The 17,028-nt window shown below is 42.1% G+C and overlaps 2 protein-coding genes across 3 annotated transcripts in view; both read left to right on the forward strand.

Annotated features, from left to right (window-relative positions):
- The first annotated feature begins 1,030 nt into the window (after positions 1-1,030).
- Positions 1,031-6,449, forward strand: LOC110982259 (large ribosomal subunit protein P2-like). The gene is made up of 3 exons (XM_022240556.2): positions 1,031-1,188; positions 4,778-4,950; positions 5,902-6,449. The coding sequence occupies exons 2-3, from the start codon at positions 4,779-4,781 to the stop codon at positions 6,069-6,071; spliced, it is 342 nt and encodes a 113-aa protein (XP_022096248.2). The 5' UTR covers positions 1,031-1,188; position 4,778; the 3' UTR covers positions 6,072-6,449.
- Positions 6,450-8,680: 2,231 nt separating this feature from the next.
- The window catches only part of LOC147798198 (ATP-dependent RNA helicase DDX55-like), a 29,630-nt gene continuing 21,282 nt past the window's right edge, over positions 8,681-17,028 (forward strand). For both annotated transcript variants that reach the window (XM_087141241.1, XM_087141242.1), the window contains exons 1-9: positions 8,681-8,835; positions 10,673-10,723; positions 11,211-11,297; positions 12,671-12,825; positions 14,529-14,678; positions 15,094-15,241; positions 15,711-15,752; positions 16,097-16,153; positions 16,733-16,890. In XM_087141241.1, coding sequence (XP_086997367.1) covers positions 8,740-8,835; positions 10,673-10,723; positions 11,211-11,297; positions 12,671-12,825; positions 14,529-14,678; positions 15,094-15,241; positions 15,711-15,752; positions 16,097-16,153; positions 16,733-16,890 — 944 coding nt within the window. In that variant the 5' untranslated portion in view covers positions 8,681-8,739. The remainder of the gene's footprint in view (positions 8,836-10,672; positions 10,724-11,210; positions 11,298-12,670; positions 12,826-14,528; positions 14,679-15,093; positions 15,242-15,710; positions 15,753-16,096; positions 16,154-16,732; positions 16,891-17,028) is intronic.

The raw sequence follows: 17,028 nt of genomic DNA on the forward strand, positions 1-17,028 counted from the left end.
GGGGACTTGACCTTTTTCCCAGAATGCCATAGCGAGTACACTGCATTTCGAGGCTTCCCTTGGTGTAACACTGGTGTATTCTCGTACTCACGGAACGCGTGCAAGAATCTGTTTGTAACCACCTGTCTTCCTTTTCGTCGATTGGGGGTGCACTTCAGCTTTGGGCGGATAAGCTTAATCGAGCGCAACCATAAAGATAAAGGCCACAAAAAGTCTGCTTTAACGACTAACTGCTGCAGTGTAAAGGAACATAATTAAACAAAATATGAGACGGAGAGACCCCCCTCCCGGTGCTTGGTGTTGGCATGGAGGAATTGGTCACGTCATCGTTTCACTGGAATCTCAGGAATTCTTTTCAGACGTCTAATCGGGGATATGTTAGGTGAAAATAGTTTAGAGTTTAGATTGGGCATGTGGAGGGGTGCCCCTTTGTCTTATTTCTTGCTGGAAGCTTAGGCTTTGCGAAACCATAGAGCAACTTCGGTGAAATTGTTGCATGGAAGCTGCAGCAAACCTTGATGAAACGTAAAACCGAGGAAGACTAAATTCATCCCCGGTAGCTCATATGTTGCTCAAACCCCTCCCTCGCACGTTACGACACTGGGGAATGGGACTTATGGCTAAATCAGAATTTGTAGTTTAAAATGAAATAGTCTAATTCCTTCCTCCATGGTGAAATGTACATGTACGCTGATGTTCGTTTTCGAGGAAGAAAACAAAAAGAAGCGCACGGGCTGCAACTACACTACATTACGAGTATGAGAAAATTGTGGTACGCCAAAGTAATACGTCACGCGCGTAAGTGTGACGTCATTTTTAACTGGAGAGTACAGTGCCAACGAGTACGCACGTATCTTTGTTCACGCGCTGGTTCTCGCGCTAATGCCTTTTGCACACATAATTGTGCGCGTGACGTATTCACTTTGGTACTCAAACCTCAAAACCTTGGGCTGTGCGCGATGCGGCGGAGCATTGCTCACCAAATGCAAACCGAAGGCTGAACAAAAGCCGCACTTAGAGGAAGTCTATAATTTATGGAACAAAGTTTGGTACGGTGTGTTCCTTTAAGCCCCGTGAAAAGCTTTTGTGAAACCCGGTGTTGACCTGACAGCATGACCTCTGCCTTTCGGTAATTCACGCATTGCGAGGAAAGCGAGCACTCCGTTTCGTGTCTAGAAAAGACTTAAAGTAAGTAGGTTCCAAACTAGCTACGGTTTTTGTTCTTCAGGCATGATAATCTTGACCCCGAAGTTATCATTATATACTCCTTAATGATATGCCATCTTTTAACGGATAGTTCGAATGCTAACATTTTTGTTTTAAGCCTACTCGAACATCGACATGATCTAGCCCTGCGTGAAGCCGAACTCTTTTTAGTCAGGTGCCTTGAATTGGCCCGCTGGTCATGCTAGTGTGTTTGTTCAGGGCATTTTTTTTGTGAAAAAGGGAACCGCACCAGCAGCTTTATTCTCCAGCCATGCGGAATTTGCACACACTGACACAGAACACATGGTCAGATCATGGAGGTAGAATCACATTCTACCTCCATGGTCAGATGGTAGGGCCATGGAGGAATAAAACACATATTCCTCCATGGTAGGGCCTACATCGGTACAGCGGTTTACAGTCACTTCACCCCATTTCCACATCATCCCTAACATGCCCAACCACTTCGCCCCATCCCCACATCGCCCCTCATTTCCACTTCGCCCCATTCCCACTTCACCCCATCTACACTTTGCCCCTTCCCCACTTCGCCGCATTTCCACTTTCATGACTTTGCCGTCTGTTTTGAGTGTGTAATAAGCCTCTTCAAAAAATGGTGGAGGAGTTCCACAAACGACATGAAATGACATGTAGTTTTTTATAGAAAACTCTACGGTATTAAATTAATGTCACCTGCGTTGTCCATTATGGTGAATTAATGCATATGGTTGGACTAGCATTGAGGTTACATGTATTTCTCATCCTCTTCAAACGGCGAAGTGGAATGGGAGGAAGTGGAAATGGGGCGAAGTGGTAAGGGGTGAAGTGGAAATGGGGCGAAGTGACCGACACCCGATATACTTTATGATGTTCCTGACCTTGTACAGGGATTCTCCTAACAACTTATTTATCTCTCTCAAAGCCATATCTCCCTGTGGGAACTTACTTAAGTAAGAACAACAACACATTCTAGCATTCGCACCTGACAAGGGGCGGGAGACGCCCGAAAATTCGTAGGCCCTACAACATGCCCTAGGCCTACTTAACGCTAACGGCCCTACTACAAAGTACTACTTAGTAGTGAAATGTAGTATTCAGTGCTGTCGCTTGTAAGAGGACATGACCTGATTGTTCTCTGAAGCCATTAAATACAATAGATAAGACAATCTACCATACAGTAATGTGGCACTATGAATGCATGGCTTTATTATTCTCTGTACAACTTACAAGTAACAATGGAAGTAACCTAGCCAGAAGTAGTAATTTGTAGTGCTAGGTCCTTCAGGCTCGGACTACTGCTTAGTATTTGGTAGTACTGAGAACTGCAAGCCAAATTTTATGCAGAACTGTTAAGGTTAAGTAAGTTCCCACAGGGAGATATGGCTTTAAGAGAGATAAATAAGTTCACATGGTACATCATTACATGACCATGATGACTACTTCGAGAACTCTAAGTCACTATTTCGTGTAACTTAGAGCCAACACTGTTTACATGGTGTCGTAATGCTAGCCTATGGGGCTTTGAAAAAATGGTCTCCCAGGGTCAGGAAGTTGTGCCTGAGGAAACCTCGGTTTGCGCTATTTACCCCTAAAGACCTTCATAATAAACTTCTACTTATATCGAACATCAGGGTTTAAGTGTATTTTGTAGAATTTAACCTAGGCCTATTAGGCATGTCACTAAAATTTTGAAGTTTCTGTAACATGATTAAATTGCAGCTTTTGTGAAGCATCTTAATGAAATTAACACAGAACAGAAAGAATTTTTGAAGTACAACTTTTCGTTCTAGAGTTGATGATGAAAAAACTAATCCAAATTAATTGCGTTTTTCAGCCATTTAAAAAAAAGCCCAAAATGACAAATGAATGAATAAATTTTGTGTTTTTTCCAATTAAAAATTTACAAATATTTTGGCACTGTACACTTCAAATTTTGGCTTATCTTAAAGGGGACTTGGCACACACTATCGATCAATGGAAATGAGGTCTGTCACAGCTTCCAATTCTACATGAGCATATGGCAAAAATTGGAGTTTATGAAAAACCATCAACAGGAAAAACAAAAAAGTTGAAAAAGTGTCGGCTATAAAAATGTATACTGTCCAATAAACTTTTTGTCACTTGCTTCCACCAACTCCTGGGTAACCTCTTGAGTTGCCTTTCTTAAGTCCATTCCTTTGCATTCAAGTAATTTTCCATCTGAATGATGCGATTGGTCAATAATGAAGCCAACTCTTCCGTCCCAGAAAGCTGTTCAACGTTGCGCTCAAACACGTCTTTGATAGCGGCAACCGGCGGTTCTGAATGAAATGAAAAAATGCCTGATTTCAGCGCGGTGTCTCGAAGTGTTTCTCTCAACATAATTTGGCAATCCATACATCATTCTGACGATCAACACATCTATTTTAACTTTCAACATTCAAAATGCCTAATTGTGCCACATTTTGTAAGAAAACATGGATGGTTTACCTGATCGGTGTTTACCACTTTGCGTCGCCATTTTGGAAAATTTGGAAGTCGTGGTGCGTTTGCTGTGGTTTTAAGGTTTTGAAAATAGCCTTTCCAGGATCATAGGTCACATGGAACACAATGGAATCGTCCAAAGAGTATGATTATGGGGGAACAGCTTGCTTCGACACCATTCCAATGCGCGATGTTGCGCGTCACGCAGAGCGGTTCTGACAAAAAGTTTGTTTTTAAATCGTCCTACCTTCTTTATTCTAATTAAAAACAGGACAGTAAAGAGGAGGTTGTAAAGAATTTTTCTGTGTATTTCTATGGCATTTTACATGCTTTATGTTTTGACAAAGCTGCTCGGACGTACACCCTCATTTTCACAACAGCCTTTGGTGTGTGTGTGGGTGCCGTGTGCGTGCTGAGTCGGCTGAAAATATTGATAACCCATTTGACCTGCCTAATGTCACTGTCAAAAAGTGAGGTTTTTTCTACCACCCTTACCTCTCATCCCTCGGCAATCCAAGCACATCTTTACAACTGTTTCTTTGCAAAATATCATCACCCCCGGAAGAACATATTTCTCAACATTTTAGACATGCGTAAACAGCTAACTTGACAACGCAGCGTCTCCGCCTCTCCTGCGTCCGAATTGGTCGAGTCATAATTTTATATAAAGTGATCGTTCTTTTTTTTTATCACAGTTTCAATTAATATCAGTTAATAGGACGGCTGTATTTTTGTGTATGTGTACATGTATACTGACTTTGGGTCTCTGAGAGATTTTTATGTTAGGATTTCTTAGCCTTCTGCATGCCGACCCATATTGTCACAGTGGTTTTGATGAACCCTCCTATGCAAAGATACAATCAGCACCAAGTTGCCCAATCAGTCATCAGTTGCCAATGACATTTAATGTCTGTGCACTGTAGAGGGAGAAGCAGAAGGAACTTTTGACTGGCCGTGACCGTTGCGGCAAAAGGAGATTAACCAAAGAAATGTAACTGAATAATTAAGTTATTGAGTAATACTGCAACCCAAACCCTGCCAGAGCTGCACAGATTTTTTACATGTTTTATGTGCCTGTTGGTGACATACTTTTCTGAAACTCCATCAGAATGCGTTACGTGGCCGCTTACCTGCTGGCCGTCTTGGGCGGCAATGAATCCCCCTCCGCCAATGACATCAAGAAGATCCTGGAGACTGTGGCCGTGGGAGTTGAGGATGAACCCCTGAACAGGGTTATCGAGCAACTGTCGGGCAAGAACATCGAGGACGTCATCGCCCAAGGTACTGAATCCGAGATTTCCTCACTTAAAATTTGGGTGGGATTATTTCATGTATTTGTACTGGCTGGCCCCTAGAAGTCTTCCAGCCTGTGTGTTTAGCCTTGTTGAACTGTTGATTTGCAGCTGTCCAACAGAAGTGTAGTGAATTGTCGGTCCGAAATTTCAGACTGTCCTCGTATGTTGGCAGAATGTTTGGAAATTGAGGTCAAATGAGTCTTGCATAAAGTACAATCAGACCGGAATTGGCAACATCAAACCTTGCCAGAGAAACTCTATTACTAGTAGTTCAGCAAGGTCTAACTTGGAACTTAAAACTGTGGCAAATGATTGCCCTGTAGGCGGAGTATCAAATCTTCAAAATAGTTCATTTTTCTAAGAATTTTTCTTTTCAAATACAAACCTTGTAAACGCTCCTTAAAACCCCTTTCAACTTTATTTTCAATTGTCACGTTTTCAGTCAAAAAGGGCATTTTGCCTCCTGTTTTATTTTTATGGTAATTCAAATTTGCATATACGTGTTATTTATGAGCAAAAATGTGATGTCACTTTGTGAGGAAACTTCATTGTTACAGCTGTTTAAAAGGAGTTCATATATTCATAAGAATTCATATCTAGGACCTTTCAGGCTAGCTGCTTTCCACAGAATTACTGAAAGCTATTTAACTCTGGACTAATGACATTGAAACTAGTCGTGTTCTGTGATGATCCAATTACAACACCATCTTTCGGCTGAGAAGCCATGATTATCTTTTTTGTTTCACTGAGAACACAAATGTTAACTGTCCAGCTAGAAAAGTTTGTTCCTATCTAAGGGGCACAAACTATGTGCGAAAAATAAGGTGACCAAGGTCTAAATTTGTTAATTTTTAAGTGTTTAAAAGCATTTGATAAACAGTATCCTCGATATATTTAGAATTGGTGTTTTTTGTTGACTCACTTCTGTGATTCCCAGGCCAAACCATGCTGGCCTCTGTGCCCACAGGGGGCGTGGCAGCCGCCGCTGGGGCTGGAGGAGGTGGGGAAGGAGCAGGAGCAGCCAGTGAGCAGAAAGAGGAGGAGGCCAAGAAAGAAGAGGAGGAAGAAGAGTCGGATGATGACATGGGCTTTGGTCTATTTGACTAGACCCCCCCAGACCCCGATCACTGCTACATCAGGCTGCTTAGGGACTTAACAACATTGGTCATGGCACCATTTCACTCACACGGCACAACGCCAAACTCAAAGCTGTGCACCACATCCGGTACACGCCTGTTCATGGGACGCTCGCCTGAAACGGAGCTCTTTTTAAAAACCTCAATATCACTTTGGCCCTTTGTTTTTCAGATGGCTTTCCATATGTCTCCTTGCAAGCCGCACGGCCGATGCAGAGATCCTAGATAGATACATTTTTTTAACTTAAGTGATCAGAGTTGAAAAAAAACTGTAAAACTATCCACGCATGCTTACAAATGTGGCAGAAACATGAAAATAAAATCATTATGTGGTTTCAAGTACATAAAATTGAAGGTGTTGATTCATGTGGTGTGGTCTGATTTGTCCTTGTTATTTGTATTTTTGCCCAAATAACGTAATATGTGACAGGTACAGTACTGTACACAAATGGGCCGAAAGGGCCATTTCCACATAATAAGCCAGTTCATTTAAAAAAACCAAGGTCATTCAGGAACAAATCCTGTGCGCAAGTCGGCATGTGGCTGTGCTGATAGGATGGACTGTAGCTGGTCCGGAGGAGCTTCATTTTGGCCATGTGCTGTTGGAATGGCGAACTGGCTCGTTTTAACAAGCAGGTCTTATTTTCCTCGAACAGCTCCAAAAGAATATACAGGGAATAGTCACGGTATGTCAATAGATACTCATTTACTGTTAACCCAAACACTCCAGGGTGTTTGAAAAGTATGAGAAGATTCAGGAATGATTAAAAACTAGCATTGAGGAAACTTGTGCACGCAAAGACCACACACTAATCCAACTCACTAGACTAAATCATTGCGCGTGCTCCGCGTCAAATGTGCTTAAACTTGGTTAGTACTAAAGGACTGTTGATATCATTTCAAATCTGTGGACTACTCTCCAAGATTCAGATCCCTAAGAAACAAACGGGCCTGCTGAGTCTTCCTGTTTGCCTTTGGTTGAACCATAATTATGCATTATTCAACGAGACCCGTGAGGTATGTTTAAGCTCTGTCACGGCTTGATTTAGGCATTCGAAATTTGAATTCACATGTATAACGTATACACTCCAGCACCGACATGGTTGTAAACTTTGCTTTTTCCGGTAAAAGACAGAACCATTAAGATTTTAAGCATGTGTGCAATGTACATGTAATTAATACAAGAAGGGGGGGGAGGTCTAGGTATATTACCCTAGTTGTCACAGAAGTATCTCCAAGTCCATCTCGGACAAATTTATGGGATTTATCACTGATTTTTTTTTTATCCAAGCCAGTTTATTTCCTATATGTTTGTAAATAATCATCAAAGGTCATTATCTGCACGCAGGACTGTTACAATCATGGATCCAGTTCTTAAGTGTGACGTCACTGTAGTTTAAACCACGCCCACTGCACACGTGAACAGCACATAGGGTTTACATGGAACGTTGAACCGGAAGTTAACGCGCAACTTCGGCAATTGTGCAAATCGTGGTGGGTCTGCCTTTGTGATGAAGTCACTTGCGAACCGGATAGCGAAAAAACTAAGAAAAGTCAGGACCTTTAACCTTAACTTGGATAGGATAGACACGTTTCAATCCTAGATATGAGGGCTTTCTCTAGGATTGAAATGTCTGTTTATCCTATCCCAGTTAAGGTTAACGGTAGGGTCATAGTTTCATTTAACTGCTCCAAATAAAATGTTCCTAACTGATGCGCCCCTCGGTTGTCCATGTATCTTGGTCCATTATGTTCACTCTACCCATTATTATGGAAAGAAATACTCAGATTTATTCAACAGGTTCGGAGATTCATGTACAAGAAAAAATGCGGAGGTTTTCTACAAGCAAAAACTGCTCGGCCGAAATTATTCTTGCTCGTACACAGAACAGATGGACATGTGACAAGATGAGACACTGTAGACGAGTGATGGTTAGTCATGGCCTGCCTTATAGACGTCATGGCCTGCTTTGTAGACAGTGGCGTATCAGGCAGGCGAGGGGAAGAGAGACGTCATTTGTCGGGGGGGGGGATTCTTTATGGATGAAAAAAGTTGGGCAATTAATGTTTTCAAAACGAAATCCCCAATTTCCCAAAACCCACAATCTTGATGGGCAACATGTACATGATTCCTGGTTCCGGATAGACCCCACTGAGATCCACTTTTGTGTTCAAGATTTCGACACCATAAAACTACCAAAATCCAGCCTACCGCATATACATAATGTATTAGCAAAATTTTCTGCTTGCAGCATCAACCAGGTACACTCAGGACAACGATTTACTTCACAAATTCATTCAATTACTGCACATGAATTGGCATGGCAGTAAAAAGTATGAGCGGGCATAAACATCGGTGCCATTTTTTCTCAAATTCTCCGGAATTTGTCACTTCTTATCTTCAGAAAATGCTCTAACTTCATCACACTCACAGGTACTGCCTTCTGATCTAAGCTGGTCCATTAACCCTGGTAACTGAGCGCACTTCAGTCGCAAGAGGGCCTTCTTTGTGTGCGTTTCGAGTCGGTTCCCGTTTCTCACGTAGTCTCCAGACGTCTTCCATTTTTAAATACAGTGCTAGCTGGTCTGCTGGAACTACTGATGATGCACGTGTATTTGTGTCGCGACCCGTTGCGACGATGGAAGGCCACTGGGAAAGTCTTCCCGTTTCTCTCAGCAAAACAACTCATAAATCTCTTCAGCAGATGGGCTTTGATCACATGACACCTGTACAGGTAACAGGTTTCTCAATATCTGACTTCTGAGAAACTGGAATTCAACTACTAGGCCTTAGTAATAAGCCAGGTCGGAGATAGCTTACAATCTGTCTCTTATCCGTCGCCACCACAGCCCTACTTCAAGGCTAGGCATGTCTTAAATGCCTGAAATCCAAACTGCAGGAATATCACAAACTTTGAATCCTAATATCTTCCGAAATAAGCATGACTCGACAATTTTACTTACACCGGCTTAGTTCTCAAAGTTTGGACTTTAATACCAGCACCCTAAAGCTTTCCAAAATTGTAAATTTTCCGATGTATGGCGCCTTGAAAACCTGGCCTGTATTATTAAATGCTGACCACGGGCGGCGCCATTTTGAAAAACGAAGGCAGCGTTTCGTGCGTCAGAAATCAAGGCACTAGACAGGTTCCGTAGATACATAATTCATGTTGTCACAGTAGTGCTTAGTATAAGTTGCGTGCGCACTTTGCTAGTATGCATGTGGAGCATGGTACACACATGCATACTAATGTTATTCAAATTTAATTTCACCGGTTCGTTGTTCGTCTGTCATGCAAGATGTGACGGGGTACCAGTTTTGTATGGTACAACGTATGCAGAGCGCAATTATTCCCACAAATAATTATATTGCCGAAAATATTGTCGCCTACGTAAGCCTTATTACCGCTGGGTGATTGTGCACAAAGGTAGACAGGCATTGTGAGAAGGAAAAGGGAGCAAACATCGCCCCCTTTTCCTTCCCACAATGGCTTTCTACTATAAGGCTTATTTCTGGGCTTATTTGACCCCGAAAAACCCCATGTTCAGGGTTGCACCTGTGGAAGAGAGTTGTGTGTGTGTGTGTACGTCATTGTGAAATGGCTTGTACAATGTAAATGGGCTGCAGGTGGTGGCACAGGGTTTTTATGTGCGTGTGTCTCTTTATCTGAAAGTAAAAAGGTTAATTATTGAGCGTTGGAATATCAAACCTTTACTTGTTCGACATTGAATGTTGGATGATGAACTAACTTCACATTGTTTTTTTCTTATCACGTTCATGCATGTCGTGTTTTGAGTAACACTAACTTTACAGTACATGGTCAGGTTGGTCTAAGTGTGATCTGATCCATGCTCTTCTTCTTCCGAGAGATGCGCTAACTTCATATATTTGAAGACTCATGCACATTGAAATGAAAAGCAGTTACAGTCTTTAGAGGTGGGAGGAAAACCCCAGAGGAATATTCTGGGTAGAACCCGCAGAATCAAGTAGGGACTGAAACCCCAATCCGCATCTGGACTTAGCTGGGAATCAAACCCGGACCCAATTAAATTGGAATTTATGTAGAAGATAAAATGTAACATACATGTAATTTTTATGTCTAGAAACTTTAGTCTCTAGGCCTAATCATGAAATTGGTAAGAGTCCCATATACGGATATCACTTATTTTCCTGTACAGTCGTTTAAGCCATCAGAAAGTAACAACATGTCCTAAAAAGTCAAATTTAGCAGTGAAAATATTAAAGTATTTACTCAGAAAACACGTAGAATTTTTCAGACCAGGCTCATAGGACTTGTGCGCAGGGTGCCAAGTGATGTCTGTGTAGGGAACTCTTTCTATGAAATTGATCATGCAGTCTGTAAACATGTCTTTGCATGTAGCAGCATCTGACTTGGGGCAAGATTTTGAGAACCCCCTTTATTGAAGGGACTTGGCCATCCCATTTTTTACAAATTCGGTCAACATTGTCATAGGGTTGCATTACAAAAGAAGCGTATTAAATGTAACATTAAGATTCAGACAGCAGGCTCGACTACACTTTTACAGGGTTTGAAATTGTTTTGGTTTCAGGCAGCTGCGATTCCTCTCTTCATGAACAATAAGGATGTTGCAGCAGAAGCAGTGAGTACATTCACTTCACAGAGTCCCTGACCCACTTCAGACTGACCCACTTAAGACTGACCCATCTGCGGTTCTTGTTAAAGTCAATGTCTGTGTCAGATGCCATCAGATTTTAAATTTCATATTGTTTGTTTTGCCATTAACTGACGTATATTTGGAAACACTGTATACTCAATGTTAGCCGAGGGCTTACAAAAAAGTTGACAAGCTTTCTTGGGTTGGGTGTGACCCCCCGACCTGCTCACTAGTATACTTAACTGCACTGCCACTCGACCGCTGCATTTGCTGGGTTTAACTGGCATTTTCAAGATTGATAGGATGTGGGTATCACAAAGAAAGTTTTATAATAAGTACTTTGTTCATCAGGAAACTGTTAACATTTTATATCAACAGAGTAAAGAAATTACTTCGTTCGGAAGCAACAGTCTTTCAGTTGTCGCTGCTGACAACTTCAAGAAAATTACATTCTCAAACATTTTTGTCACAGGTGACTGGGAGTGGCAAGACATTGGCCTTTGTCATTCCCATCTTGGAGATCCTACTGAGGAGAGAAACACCGCTAAAGAAAAGAGAGGTGACTGAAAAGTTTTTCAGGGATTAAAAGCTTGAAGTTCAAAGGTTCCCCCAGGATGGCCACCGTATCTTTTCCCGAGAATATTTATGAAGAGTTATCCTCCCACCTCTGAAACTGAACATTTATTCATTGCCTTTTCTCCCAGGGGTCCTAGAGAGAACAGTACCTATATATAACTGAAGGGCTTTAAAGCATAAAGCAGGGTTCAACCTTTACGCTGGTCCGCTAGCCAAATTCAAGTAAAAACCGCGGCGGTCTAGCGAAAGCCCTCGTCTGGGTAGTCTGGCGGTCTAATAAAACAACATTCTGAAATAAGCGGTGAAATAGTTGATTGTGATGGACGCCCTCTAGCTGCTGCTGGTTTTTAAACAAAATAAAATAGAACCTTCTACAACCAAGAATAGTTCGGGCCTTGGCACCAGCCCAGCAGAAGTAATACTGAAGTCTACGAATGCGGCGGCGGTAAATCGTCTGAAACTTCTGTTCCGCAACGCCTTTGCGGCGCGATCACGCATATGACGTGCTACGTGTGGCCGGTGCGACTCGACAACGCCATGACTTGACGTTGGTTCTGCTAACAAGATCTAAATCAGCATATGCTTTCATGCATTGCATCGTAGAGGTACATGGAAGTCATGAATACGCATCCCACGCCTATGACGTACCGAGTGTGTACACGCATTACGTTACTATGAATGTGCAGTACTGATTTCTCTGATTGGTCATTGGTAGTTGTGACACTAGCGATGTCACGGTTGTGATTTCGTGTTTGGTTCACACGCTACGGGTTGCACTACACCAAATACGCACCCGTAGAAAACATTGCAAAATCAGATCGAAATAGTGCTGCCTGTTGACTCTTGGAAAGAGGTTGGCCTCCATTTTAAGTTCACTGGAAATTCAGGATTGTGGCCAGAATATCATTTTTCGTTTCAATTTTATGGGGGTTAGCCACAAAAATTATTTTTATTTGCCTTTCCCCAAAGATACTTCCAAAATAGTAGTAAAACTATGCGCTCAGCTCTGAATGTAACCTCCGCCGCTTATGAAAGAAATACCCTGAACTGGAAATTATCAGTCCCAAATTTGGGATTTATCGAAATATTTCTATGATCCCTCCTGATTATGGCATGTCTTGTTGTAAAATCCCCGTGAGATCACCAAATATTAATGAGCTCACACACAGAAAAATACAACCATTTGGTGGAATGCACCCCACAGGTACTGGACCCAGTTGAGAACGAACATGTACTGTATGTACATTGCGCCGGGCGTCTGAACGTTTTTCAAATTAAACGTAAATTCCCAACCTTAAATTAGATACTCGAAAGAGTAGGGTTTAGTAATTTGGATTTGTAACTATTTTTGTCCAGGTTGGCGCAATCATTTTAACCCCTACCAGGGAGTTGGCCCTACAGATCGATGAAGTCCTGTCAGATTTTACCACCTTCCTGCCCCAGTTAACCCAGCAGTTGGTAATTGGTGGCAGCAACCTCGCCAACGACATCAAGCAGATACAGGACAAAGGGTGAGATGGGGAACTTTTTATCCAAACCGTGGCTGTTTCTGAAAGAAGGTCACCTGGTCTGAAGAGGCATATTCAGCTCCAGTCCAGTCACTCCATAGGCATTTGTGCTTGGAGTGTGTTTAAAAATCCTTGCGGCTTCACCACTCTCCTGGATCCCAGTGACACTTTCTGTGTATTTTAATTTTACAAGAGAGAAAGTCAAAAGAGTCAAGTATTCTTTATTAATTGATGATTTGAAAACGGAAATTTCAGAGTCTGCATGAGAAAACAATTTAAAAAATGCAATTTACATGTACACCAGTACAAGACGCATGTAGTATTAAATTATGCAGTCTGGGAAAAATCCATACAACAGTCAAAAAAGTGCAGTGATTAACCCTCCTATGCTGAAGTCATTCTTTGGGTCAGTTGGTAAACACCTCAAAGAAGCACAGCTGTGTTGTGTTGTGCACTGCACCAACAGTCCCTCACAGGAATATCAGATTGCACTTTTGTGCTGCCCAACAACTGTGCTTCACTGTTTCATGTGCATAATTGTGCAGTAAACCAAATGCAGTGAAGAGGACTGCACAAAAGACCCTGGGTCATTTTGTGCTGGCAATCTACTGTGTACACACTGAACCTGTGCATGTTTGAGTTCATATAGAAACTGCATGCTCACCAGTGACTGTGGGCATTTGTGCTGTAAAACCAAAGGAGGGTTAACCCTAACAGTCCCAAATTGGCCAATTTCAATATGATTTTACATACACCCTAGGGGGTTAGGGTTAATGTAGGTTAGCTCACCTAAGTCATATGCAGAATATCTGCTGAATATCCATTGTTCGCTGTTACAGTCTGGCAGACACAGTCTGTCAGTAAAACACTTATTTGTAGAGTAAATGACACAACAAATCCAGAAGACGGAAAAAAAACTCAAAAACATTTGGCATCTAAGACAAAGGTCAGAGATCACGTGAACTAGATTTTGCTATAGGATATCGAATTCCGATCTCAGTGGATGAGTTGTCATTTTAAGATTACCTTAATTCTGTCAGTCGTCAATCTATTCTGGCTTAAGCCATATTATCTTGTCCCCCCCTCCCCCGCCCCCCAAACCTCGCCCTCTTCATTGACTTTACAAAGTGTTTTTGACAAGAGTGTCAAGTGCCATACAAAGTGATAGTGACTGGGTTCTACCTTCCCCAATCCTCCAGAATTTTCCTGAATCTTGTGGCTGATTTATAGTTTGCACAGACACCAGTGCTATGAGGTGGTTGATATAATGGAAACACTCTGTAAGCACTGTCACTGCTATTGTCAATTTGCTTTGTTACTGTGAATCCCGTCATGGAGTTCGGTTCTTGATTGCCTCCAGGACCCCTGCACAGTTTGTATGTATCCACAGACAGGATTTGGGATTCTTACAGTGGAGGTTTGAATGCTGTGCTGGGGGGGAGTCACTTTACCCTCACTTGCGTAGCTGTCCATCCCAAGAGGCATCAAGGGTTATTGTGCTTGATTAAACCGACATCACCTGAAATGGTTGCACCGATGGTTGTCCAGTGAATCAAGATGGTTTGTAAGGTTGTTTTTAGCCCCAATAAGCAAGGATTATATGATGTAAAATGGACTGAGAGTGTCTCAGTACCAGAAAGCACTTTATGAGTACGTGCATGTCTTTCCAACTTAGTTATTGTGTGTTTTTTTTCTTTCCACCATAGGGTCAACATTATTGTCGCCACCCCTGGTCGCTTAGAGGATCTCTTCCAGCGCAAGGACTTTGGGCTGAATCTTCCAGCAATGGTCAGATCCCTGGAGGTTCTTGTACTGGATGAGGCTGATAGGCTTCTGGACATGGGCTTTAAAACAAGGTGTGTGAATGTGTCTGGTCGTTTTCCCCACCCCTGTGTAGTTGAATATGTCACAAGCATTTTAAACAAGTACTTTTACTCAGTGTCACAGCGTTCTCCGCAAGTTCCTTTATTGGTAGTACAGGCTTTGCATGGTAGCCATCTTTCGGGGCAGTGCAATTGCTCAACTAGGAAACCTCCTGTGTGTATATCTTGTGGAACACAAACACTTGCCTTGAAGATGGCAGCCATGCAAAACCCTCAGTAGCAGGTGAACAAGGACACATTTAACTCTGCTTCTGGTTAAGTGGCTTGCTCAAGAACTTAAGTATTGATTGTCTGTGTGGGTTGAGCCCCACTGTCTGTGTGTTCCATGTTTTGAGTTAGAAAGGAGGCTTTAGTTTGTCCATATTTTGAAATTTACTTTTTCATTCAGTATTAATATGATTCTGAGCTACCTACCCAAGCAGCGACGGACAGGTCTTTTCTCGGCAACGCAGACTGATGAGGTTGAAGCGTTGATCCGGGCTGGTCTGAGAAATCCAGTGCGCATCACAGTGAAGGAGAAAAAGACATCGGCCAATGTGAGTCAGATTCGCATCTCTTTGAGACTCCCTGAGATTGTTAAGCCTTTGTAAGTAAGGCAGTGAAATTTTGCTTTGAAAAGTCTTAAATGAAATTCCTCAAGACATGTGGCTGCGTTTATATCAGGTCTTGTTTCCAACACTTTTGCATGCACTTGTTTGAAACACTGCATCCAGGCACCAGTCTACTCTGACTCTGTCATCACAGTTTGAATTTTGACTAGGTGGGCCAGGTAGTACCAGTGAATTAACCCTAACCCCTAGGGACCATTGAAATCATGCATATGCTTGTTGGATTCAGAACGGGTAGGATTAAAGATCGTGAAATTCGTAATGTGATTCTTAAATCTCTTCATGTAAAATTTCAGATATGAAAACTTAGCCCATAGAGAACTCACTCAAGTTGAGGATACTACTTTTTGCTCTCAGTTTAATGCCGGAACTAACAGCTGTTTTGTATCTTTTGTAGGTCATACAAAAAACACCCATGACATTGAAAAATTACTATCTGGTAAGTGCCGTGTTCTGTCAAAAGTAGATGTCTCTTGGCATCTATGAGGTATAGATTGAGATTGATTCCTTTTTGCAAAATTGCAAAATTATTTCAAGTTGAATTTCTTGATGACTTTGATGGAGTGAAAACATTTTCTTTGTCAAATGGCCAGTTCTTGGTTCTGTTTGAAAAGGAGAAACTGCGCAAGCCGTTATCTGGATAATAATCCTACATGCAATCTGGAATGAAGGCATGCAACCCCCCTCCCAAATTGAAAATCATTTGGGCAATGGGTAATGAATTGAAAGCATGGAGTGCTCATTTGCCTTGTGTTTTATCAGTGTGCCTTTCCGTCATTGCAGATATGTGAGAGCGACGAGAAATTCAATTTGTTGATAGCGTTCCTACGGAAACACAGGGTAAGTTTTCTTGTGTGACTCATGAGGCCAAAGAGAGAAGCAGCAGAGAGTCAATGAAATGTTGTCAGCATTATGGAGTGAATTTGGTTCTCAATATTGATGATTTATTCAGACAAGTTGTATGCATGATAAAAGGCTACCCAAATCCTACAGTGTTCTTGGCACCATATCTCCACCTATTTTGTCAGGAATAAAGTCCTATCTTTAATGCACAGTGGTGTGGTTCCACCTTCCTCTATCTGTTAGAAACCTACCAGTGGATTTTTGAAGGATCTGATATTGTTCGAGTTCCACTACTGTAAAAACCTTTGGTTATCGCTGAGTGGATTTTGGATAAGCTTGTGGTATCCTTATGAAATTTCCTCGGAAAGGCCACCACAGTGGCATCAATCAGTCTATGAGACAAAATAAGGAAGCTGGTATTTTGTCAGAATATAGATTACTCACTTTCATGCGTAATCTCTCCTTAAAAGTTCAAAGTTCGCCCTATTCAATTCATGGTAGTGTTGCGCCAACTGTCTTACAAGTCGTCTCGCCAACGTTTAGAAGTCCACTGCATTTCTTGATTGGTTCTCGCAGGAGGAGAAGCACATGATTTTCTTCAGCACCTGTCACTGTGTGGACTACTTCTCCAAGGCACTGAGAGAGATCCTGAAGAAGACGACGGTGCTCTCCCTGCATGGGAAGATGAAGCGGAGGCGGAATGCTGTCTTCTCAGAGTTCAGGAAGCTCAACAGGTGGGAAGATGATGTGCCCGATTGTCATAGCAAAGTGATGCAAATTCATCGTAGCACAGTGATGCACATTTGTCAATATTGATAGGTTGGTTGTATTTTGACCGTCAAGCATGATATAAGTAATGTGGAAACCGGTTG

The sequence above is a fragment of the Acanthaster planci genome, linkage group LG09, assembly GCF_054643075.1.
Source record: "Acanthaster planci isolate LZ-2023a linkage group LG09, COTS_SCS, whole genome shotgun sequence".
NCBI classification, from domain to species: Eukaryota; Metazoa; Echinodermata; class Asteroidea; order Valvatida; family Acanthasteridae; genus Acanthaster; species Acanthaster planci.

Excerpts from the sequence above, each read along its gene's own strand:
- LOC110982259 (XM_022240556.2), top strand. The coding sequence starts at position 4,779 with ATGCGTTACGTGGCCGCTTACCTGCTGGCCGTCTTGGGCGGCAATGAA. Across the intron at positions 4,951-5,901 it reads CGAGGACGTCATCGCCCAAG|GCCAAACCATGCTGGCCTCT; the intron begins GTACTGAATCCG and ends TGTGATTCCCAG.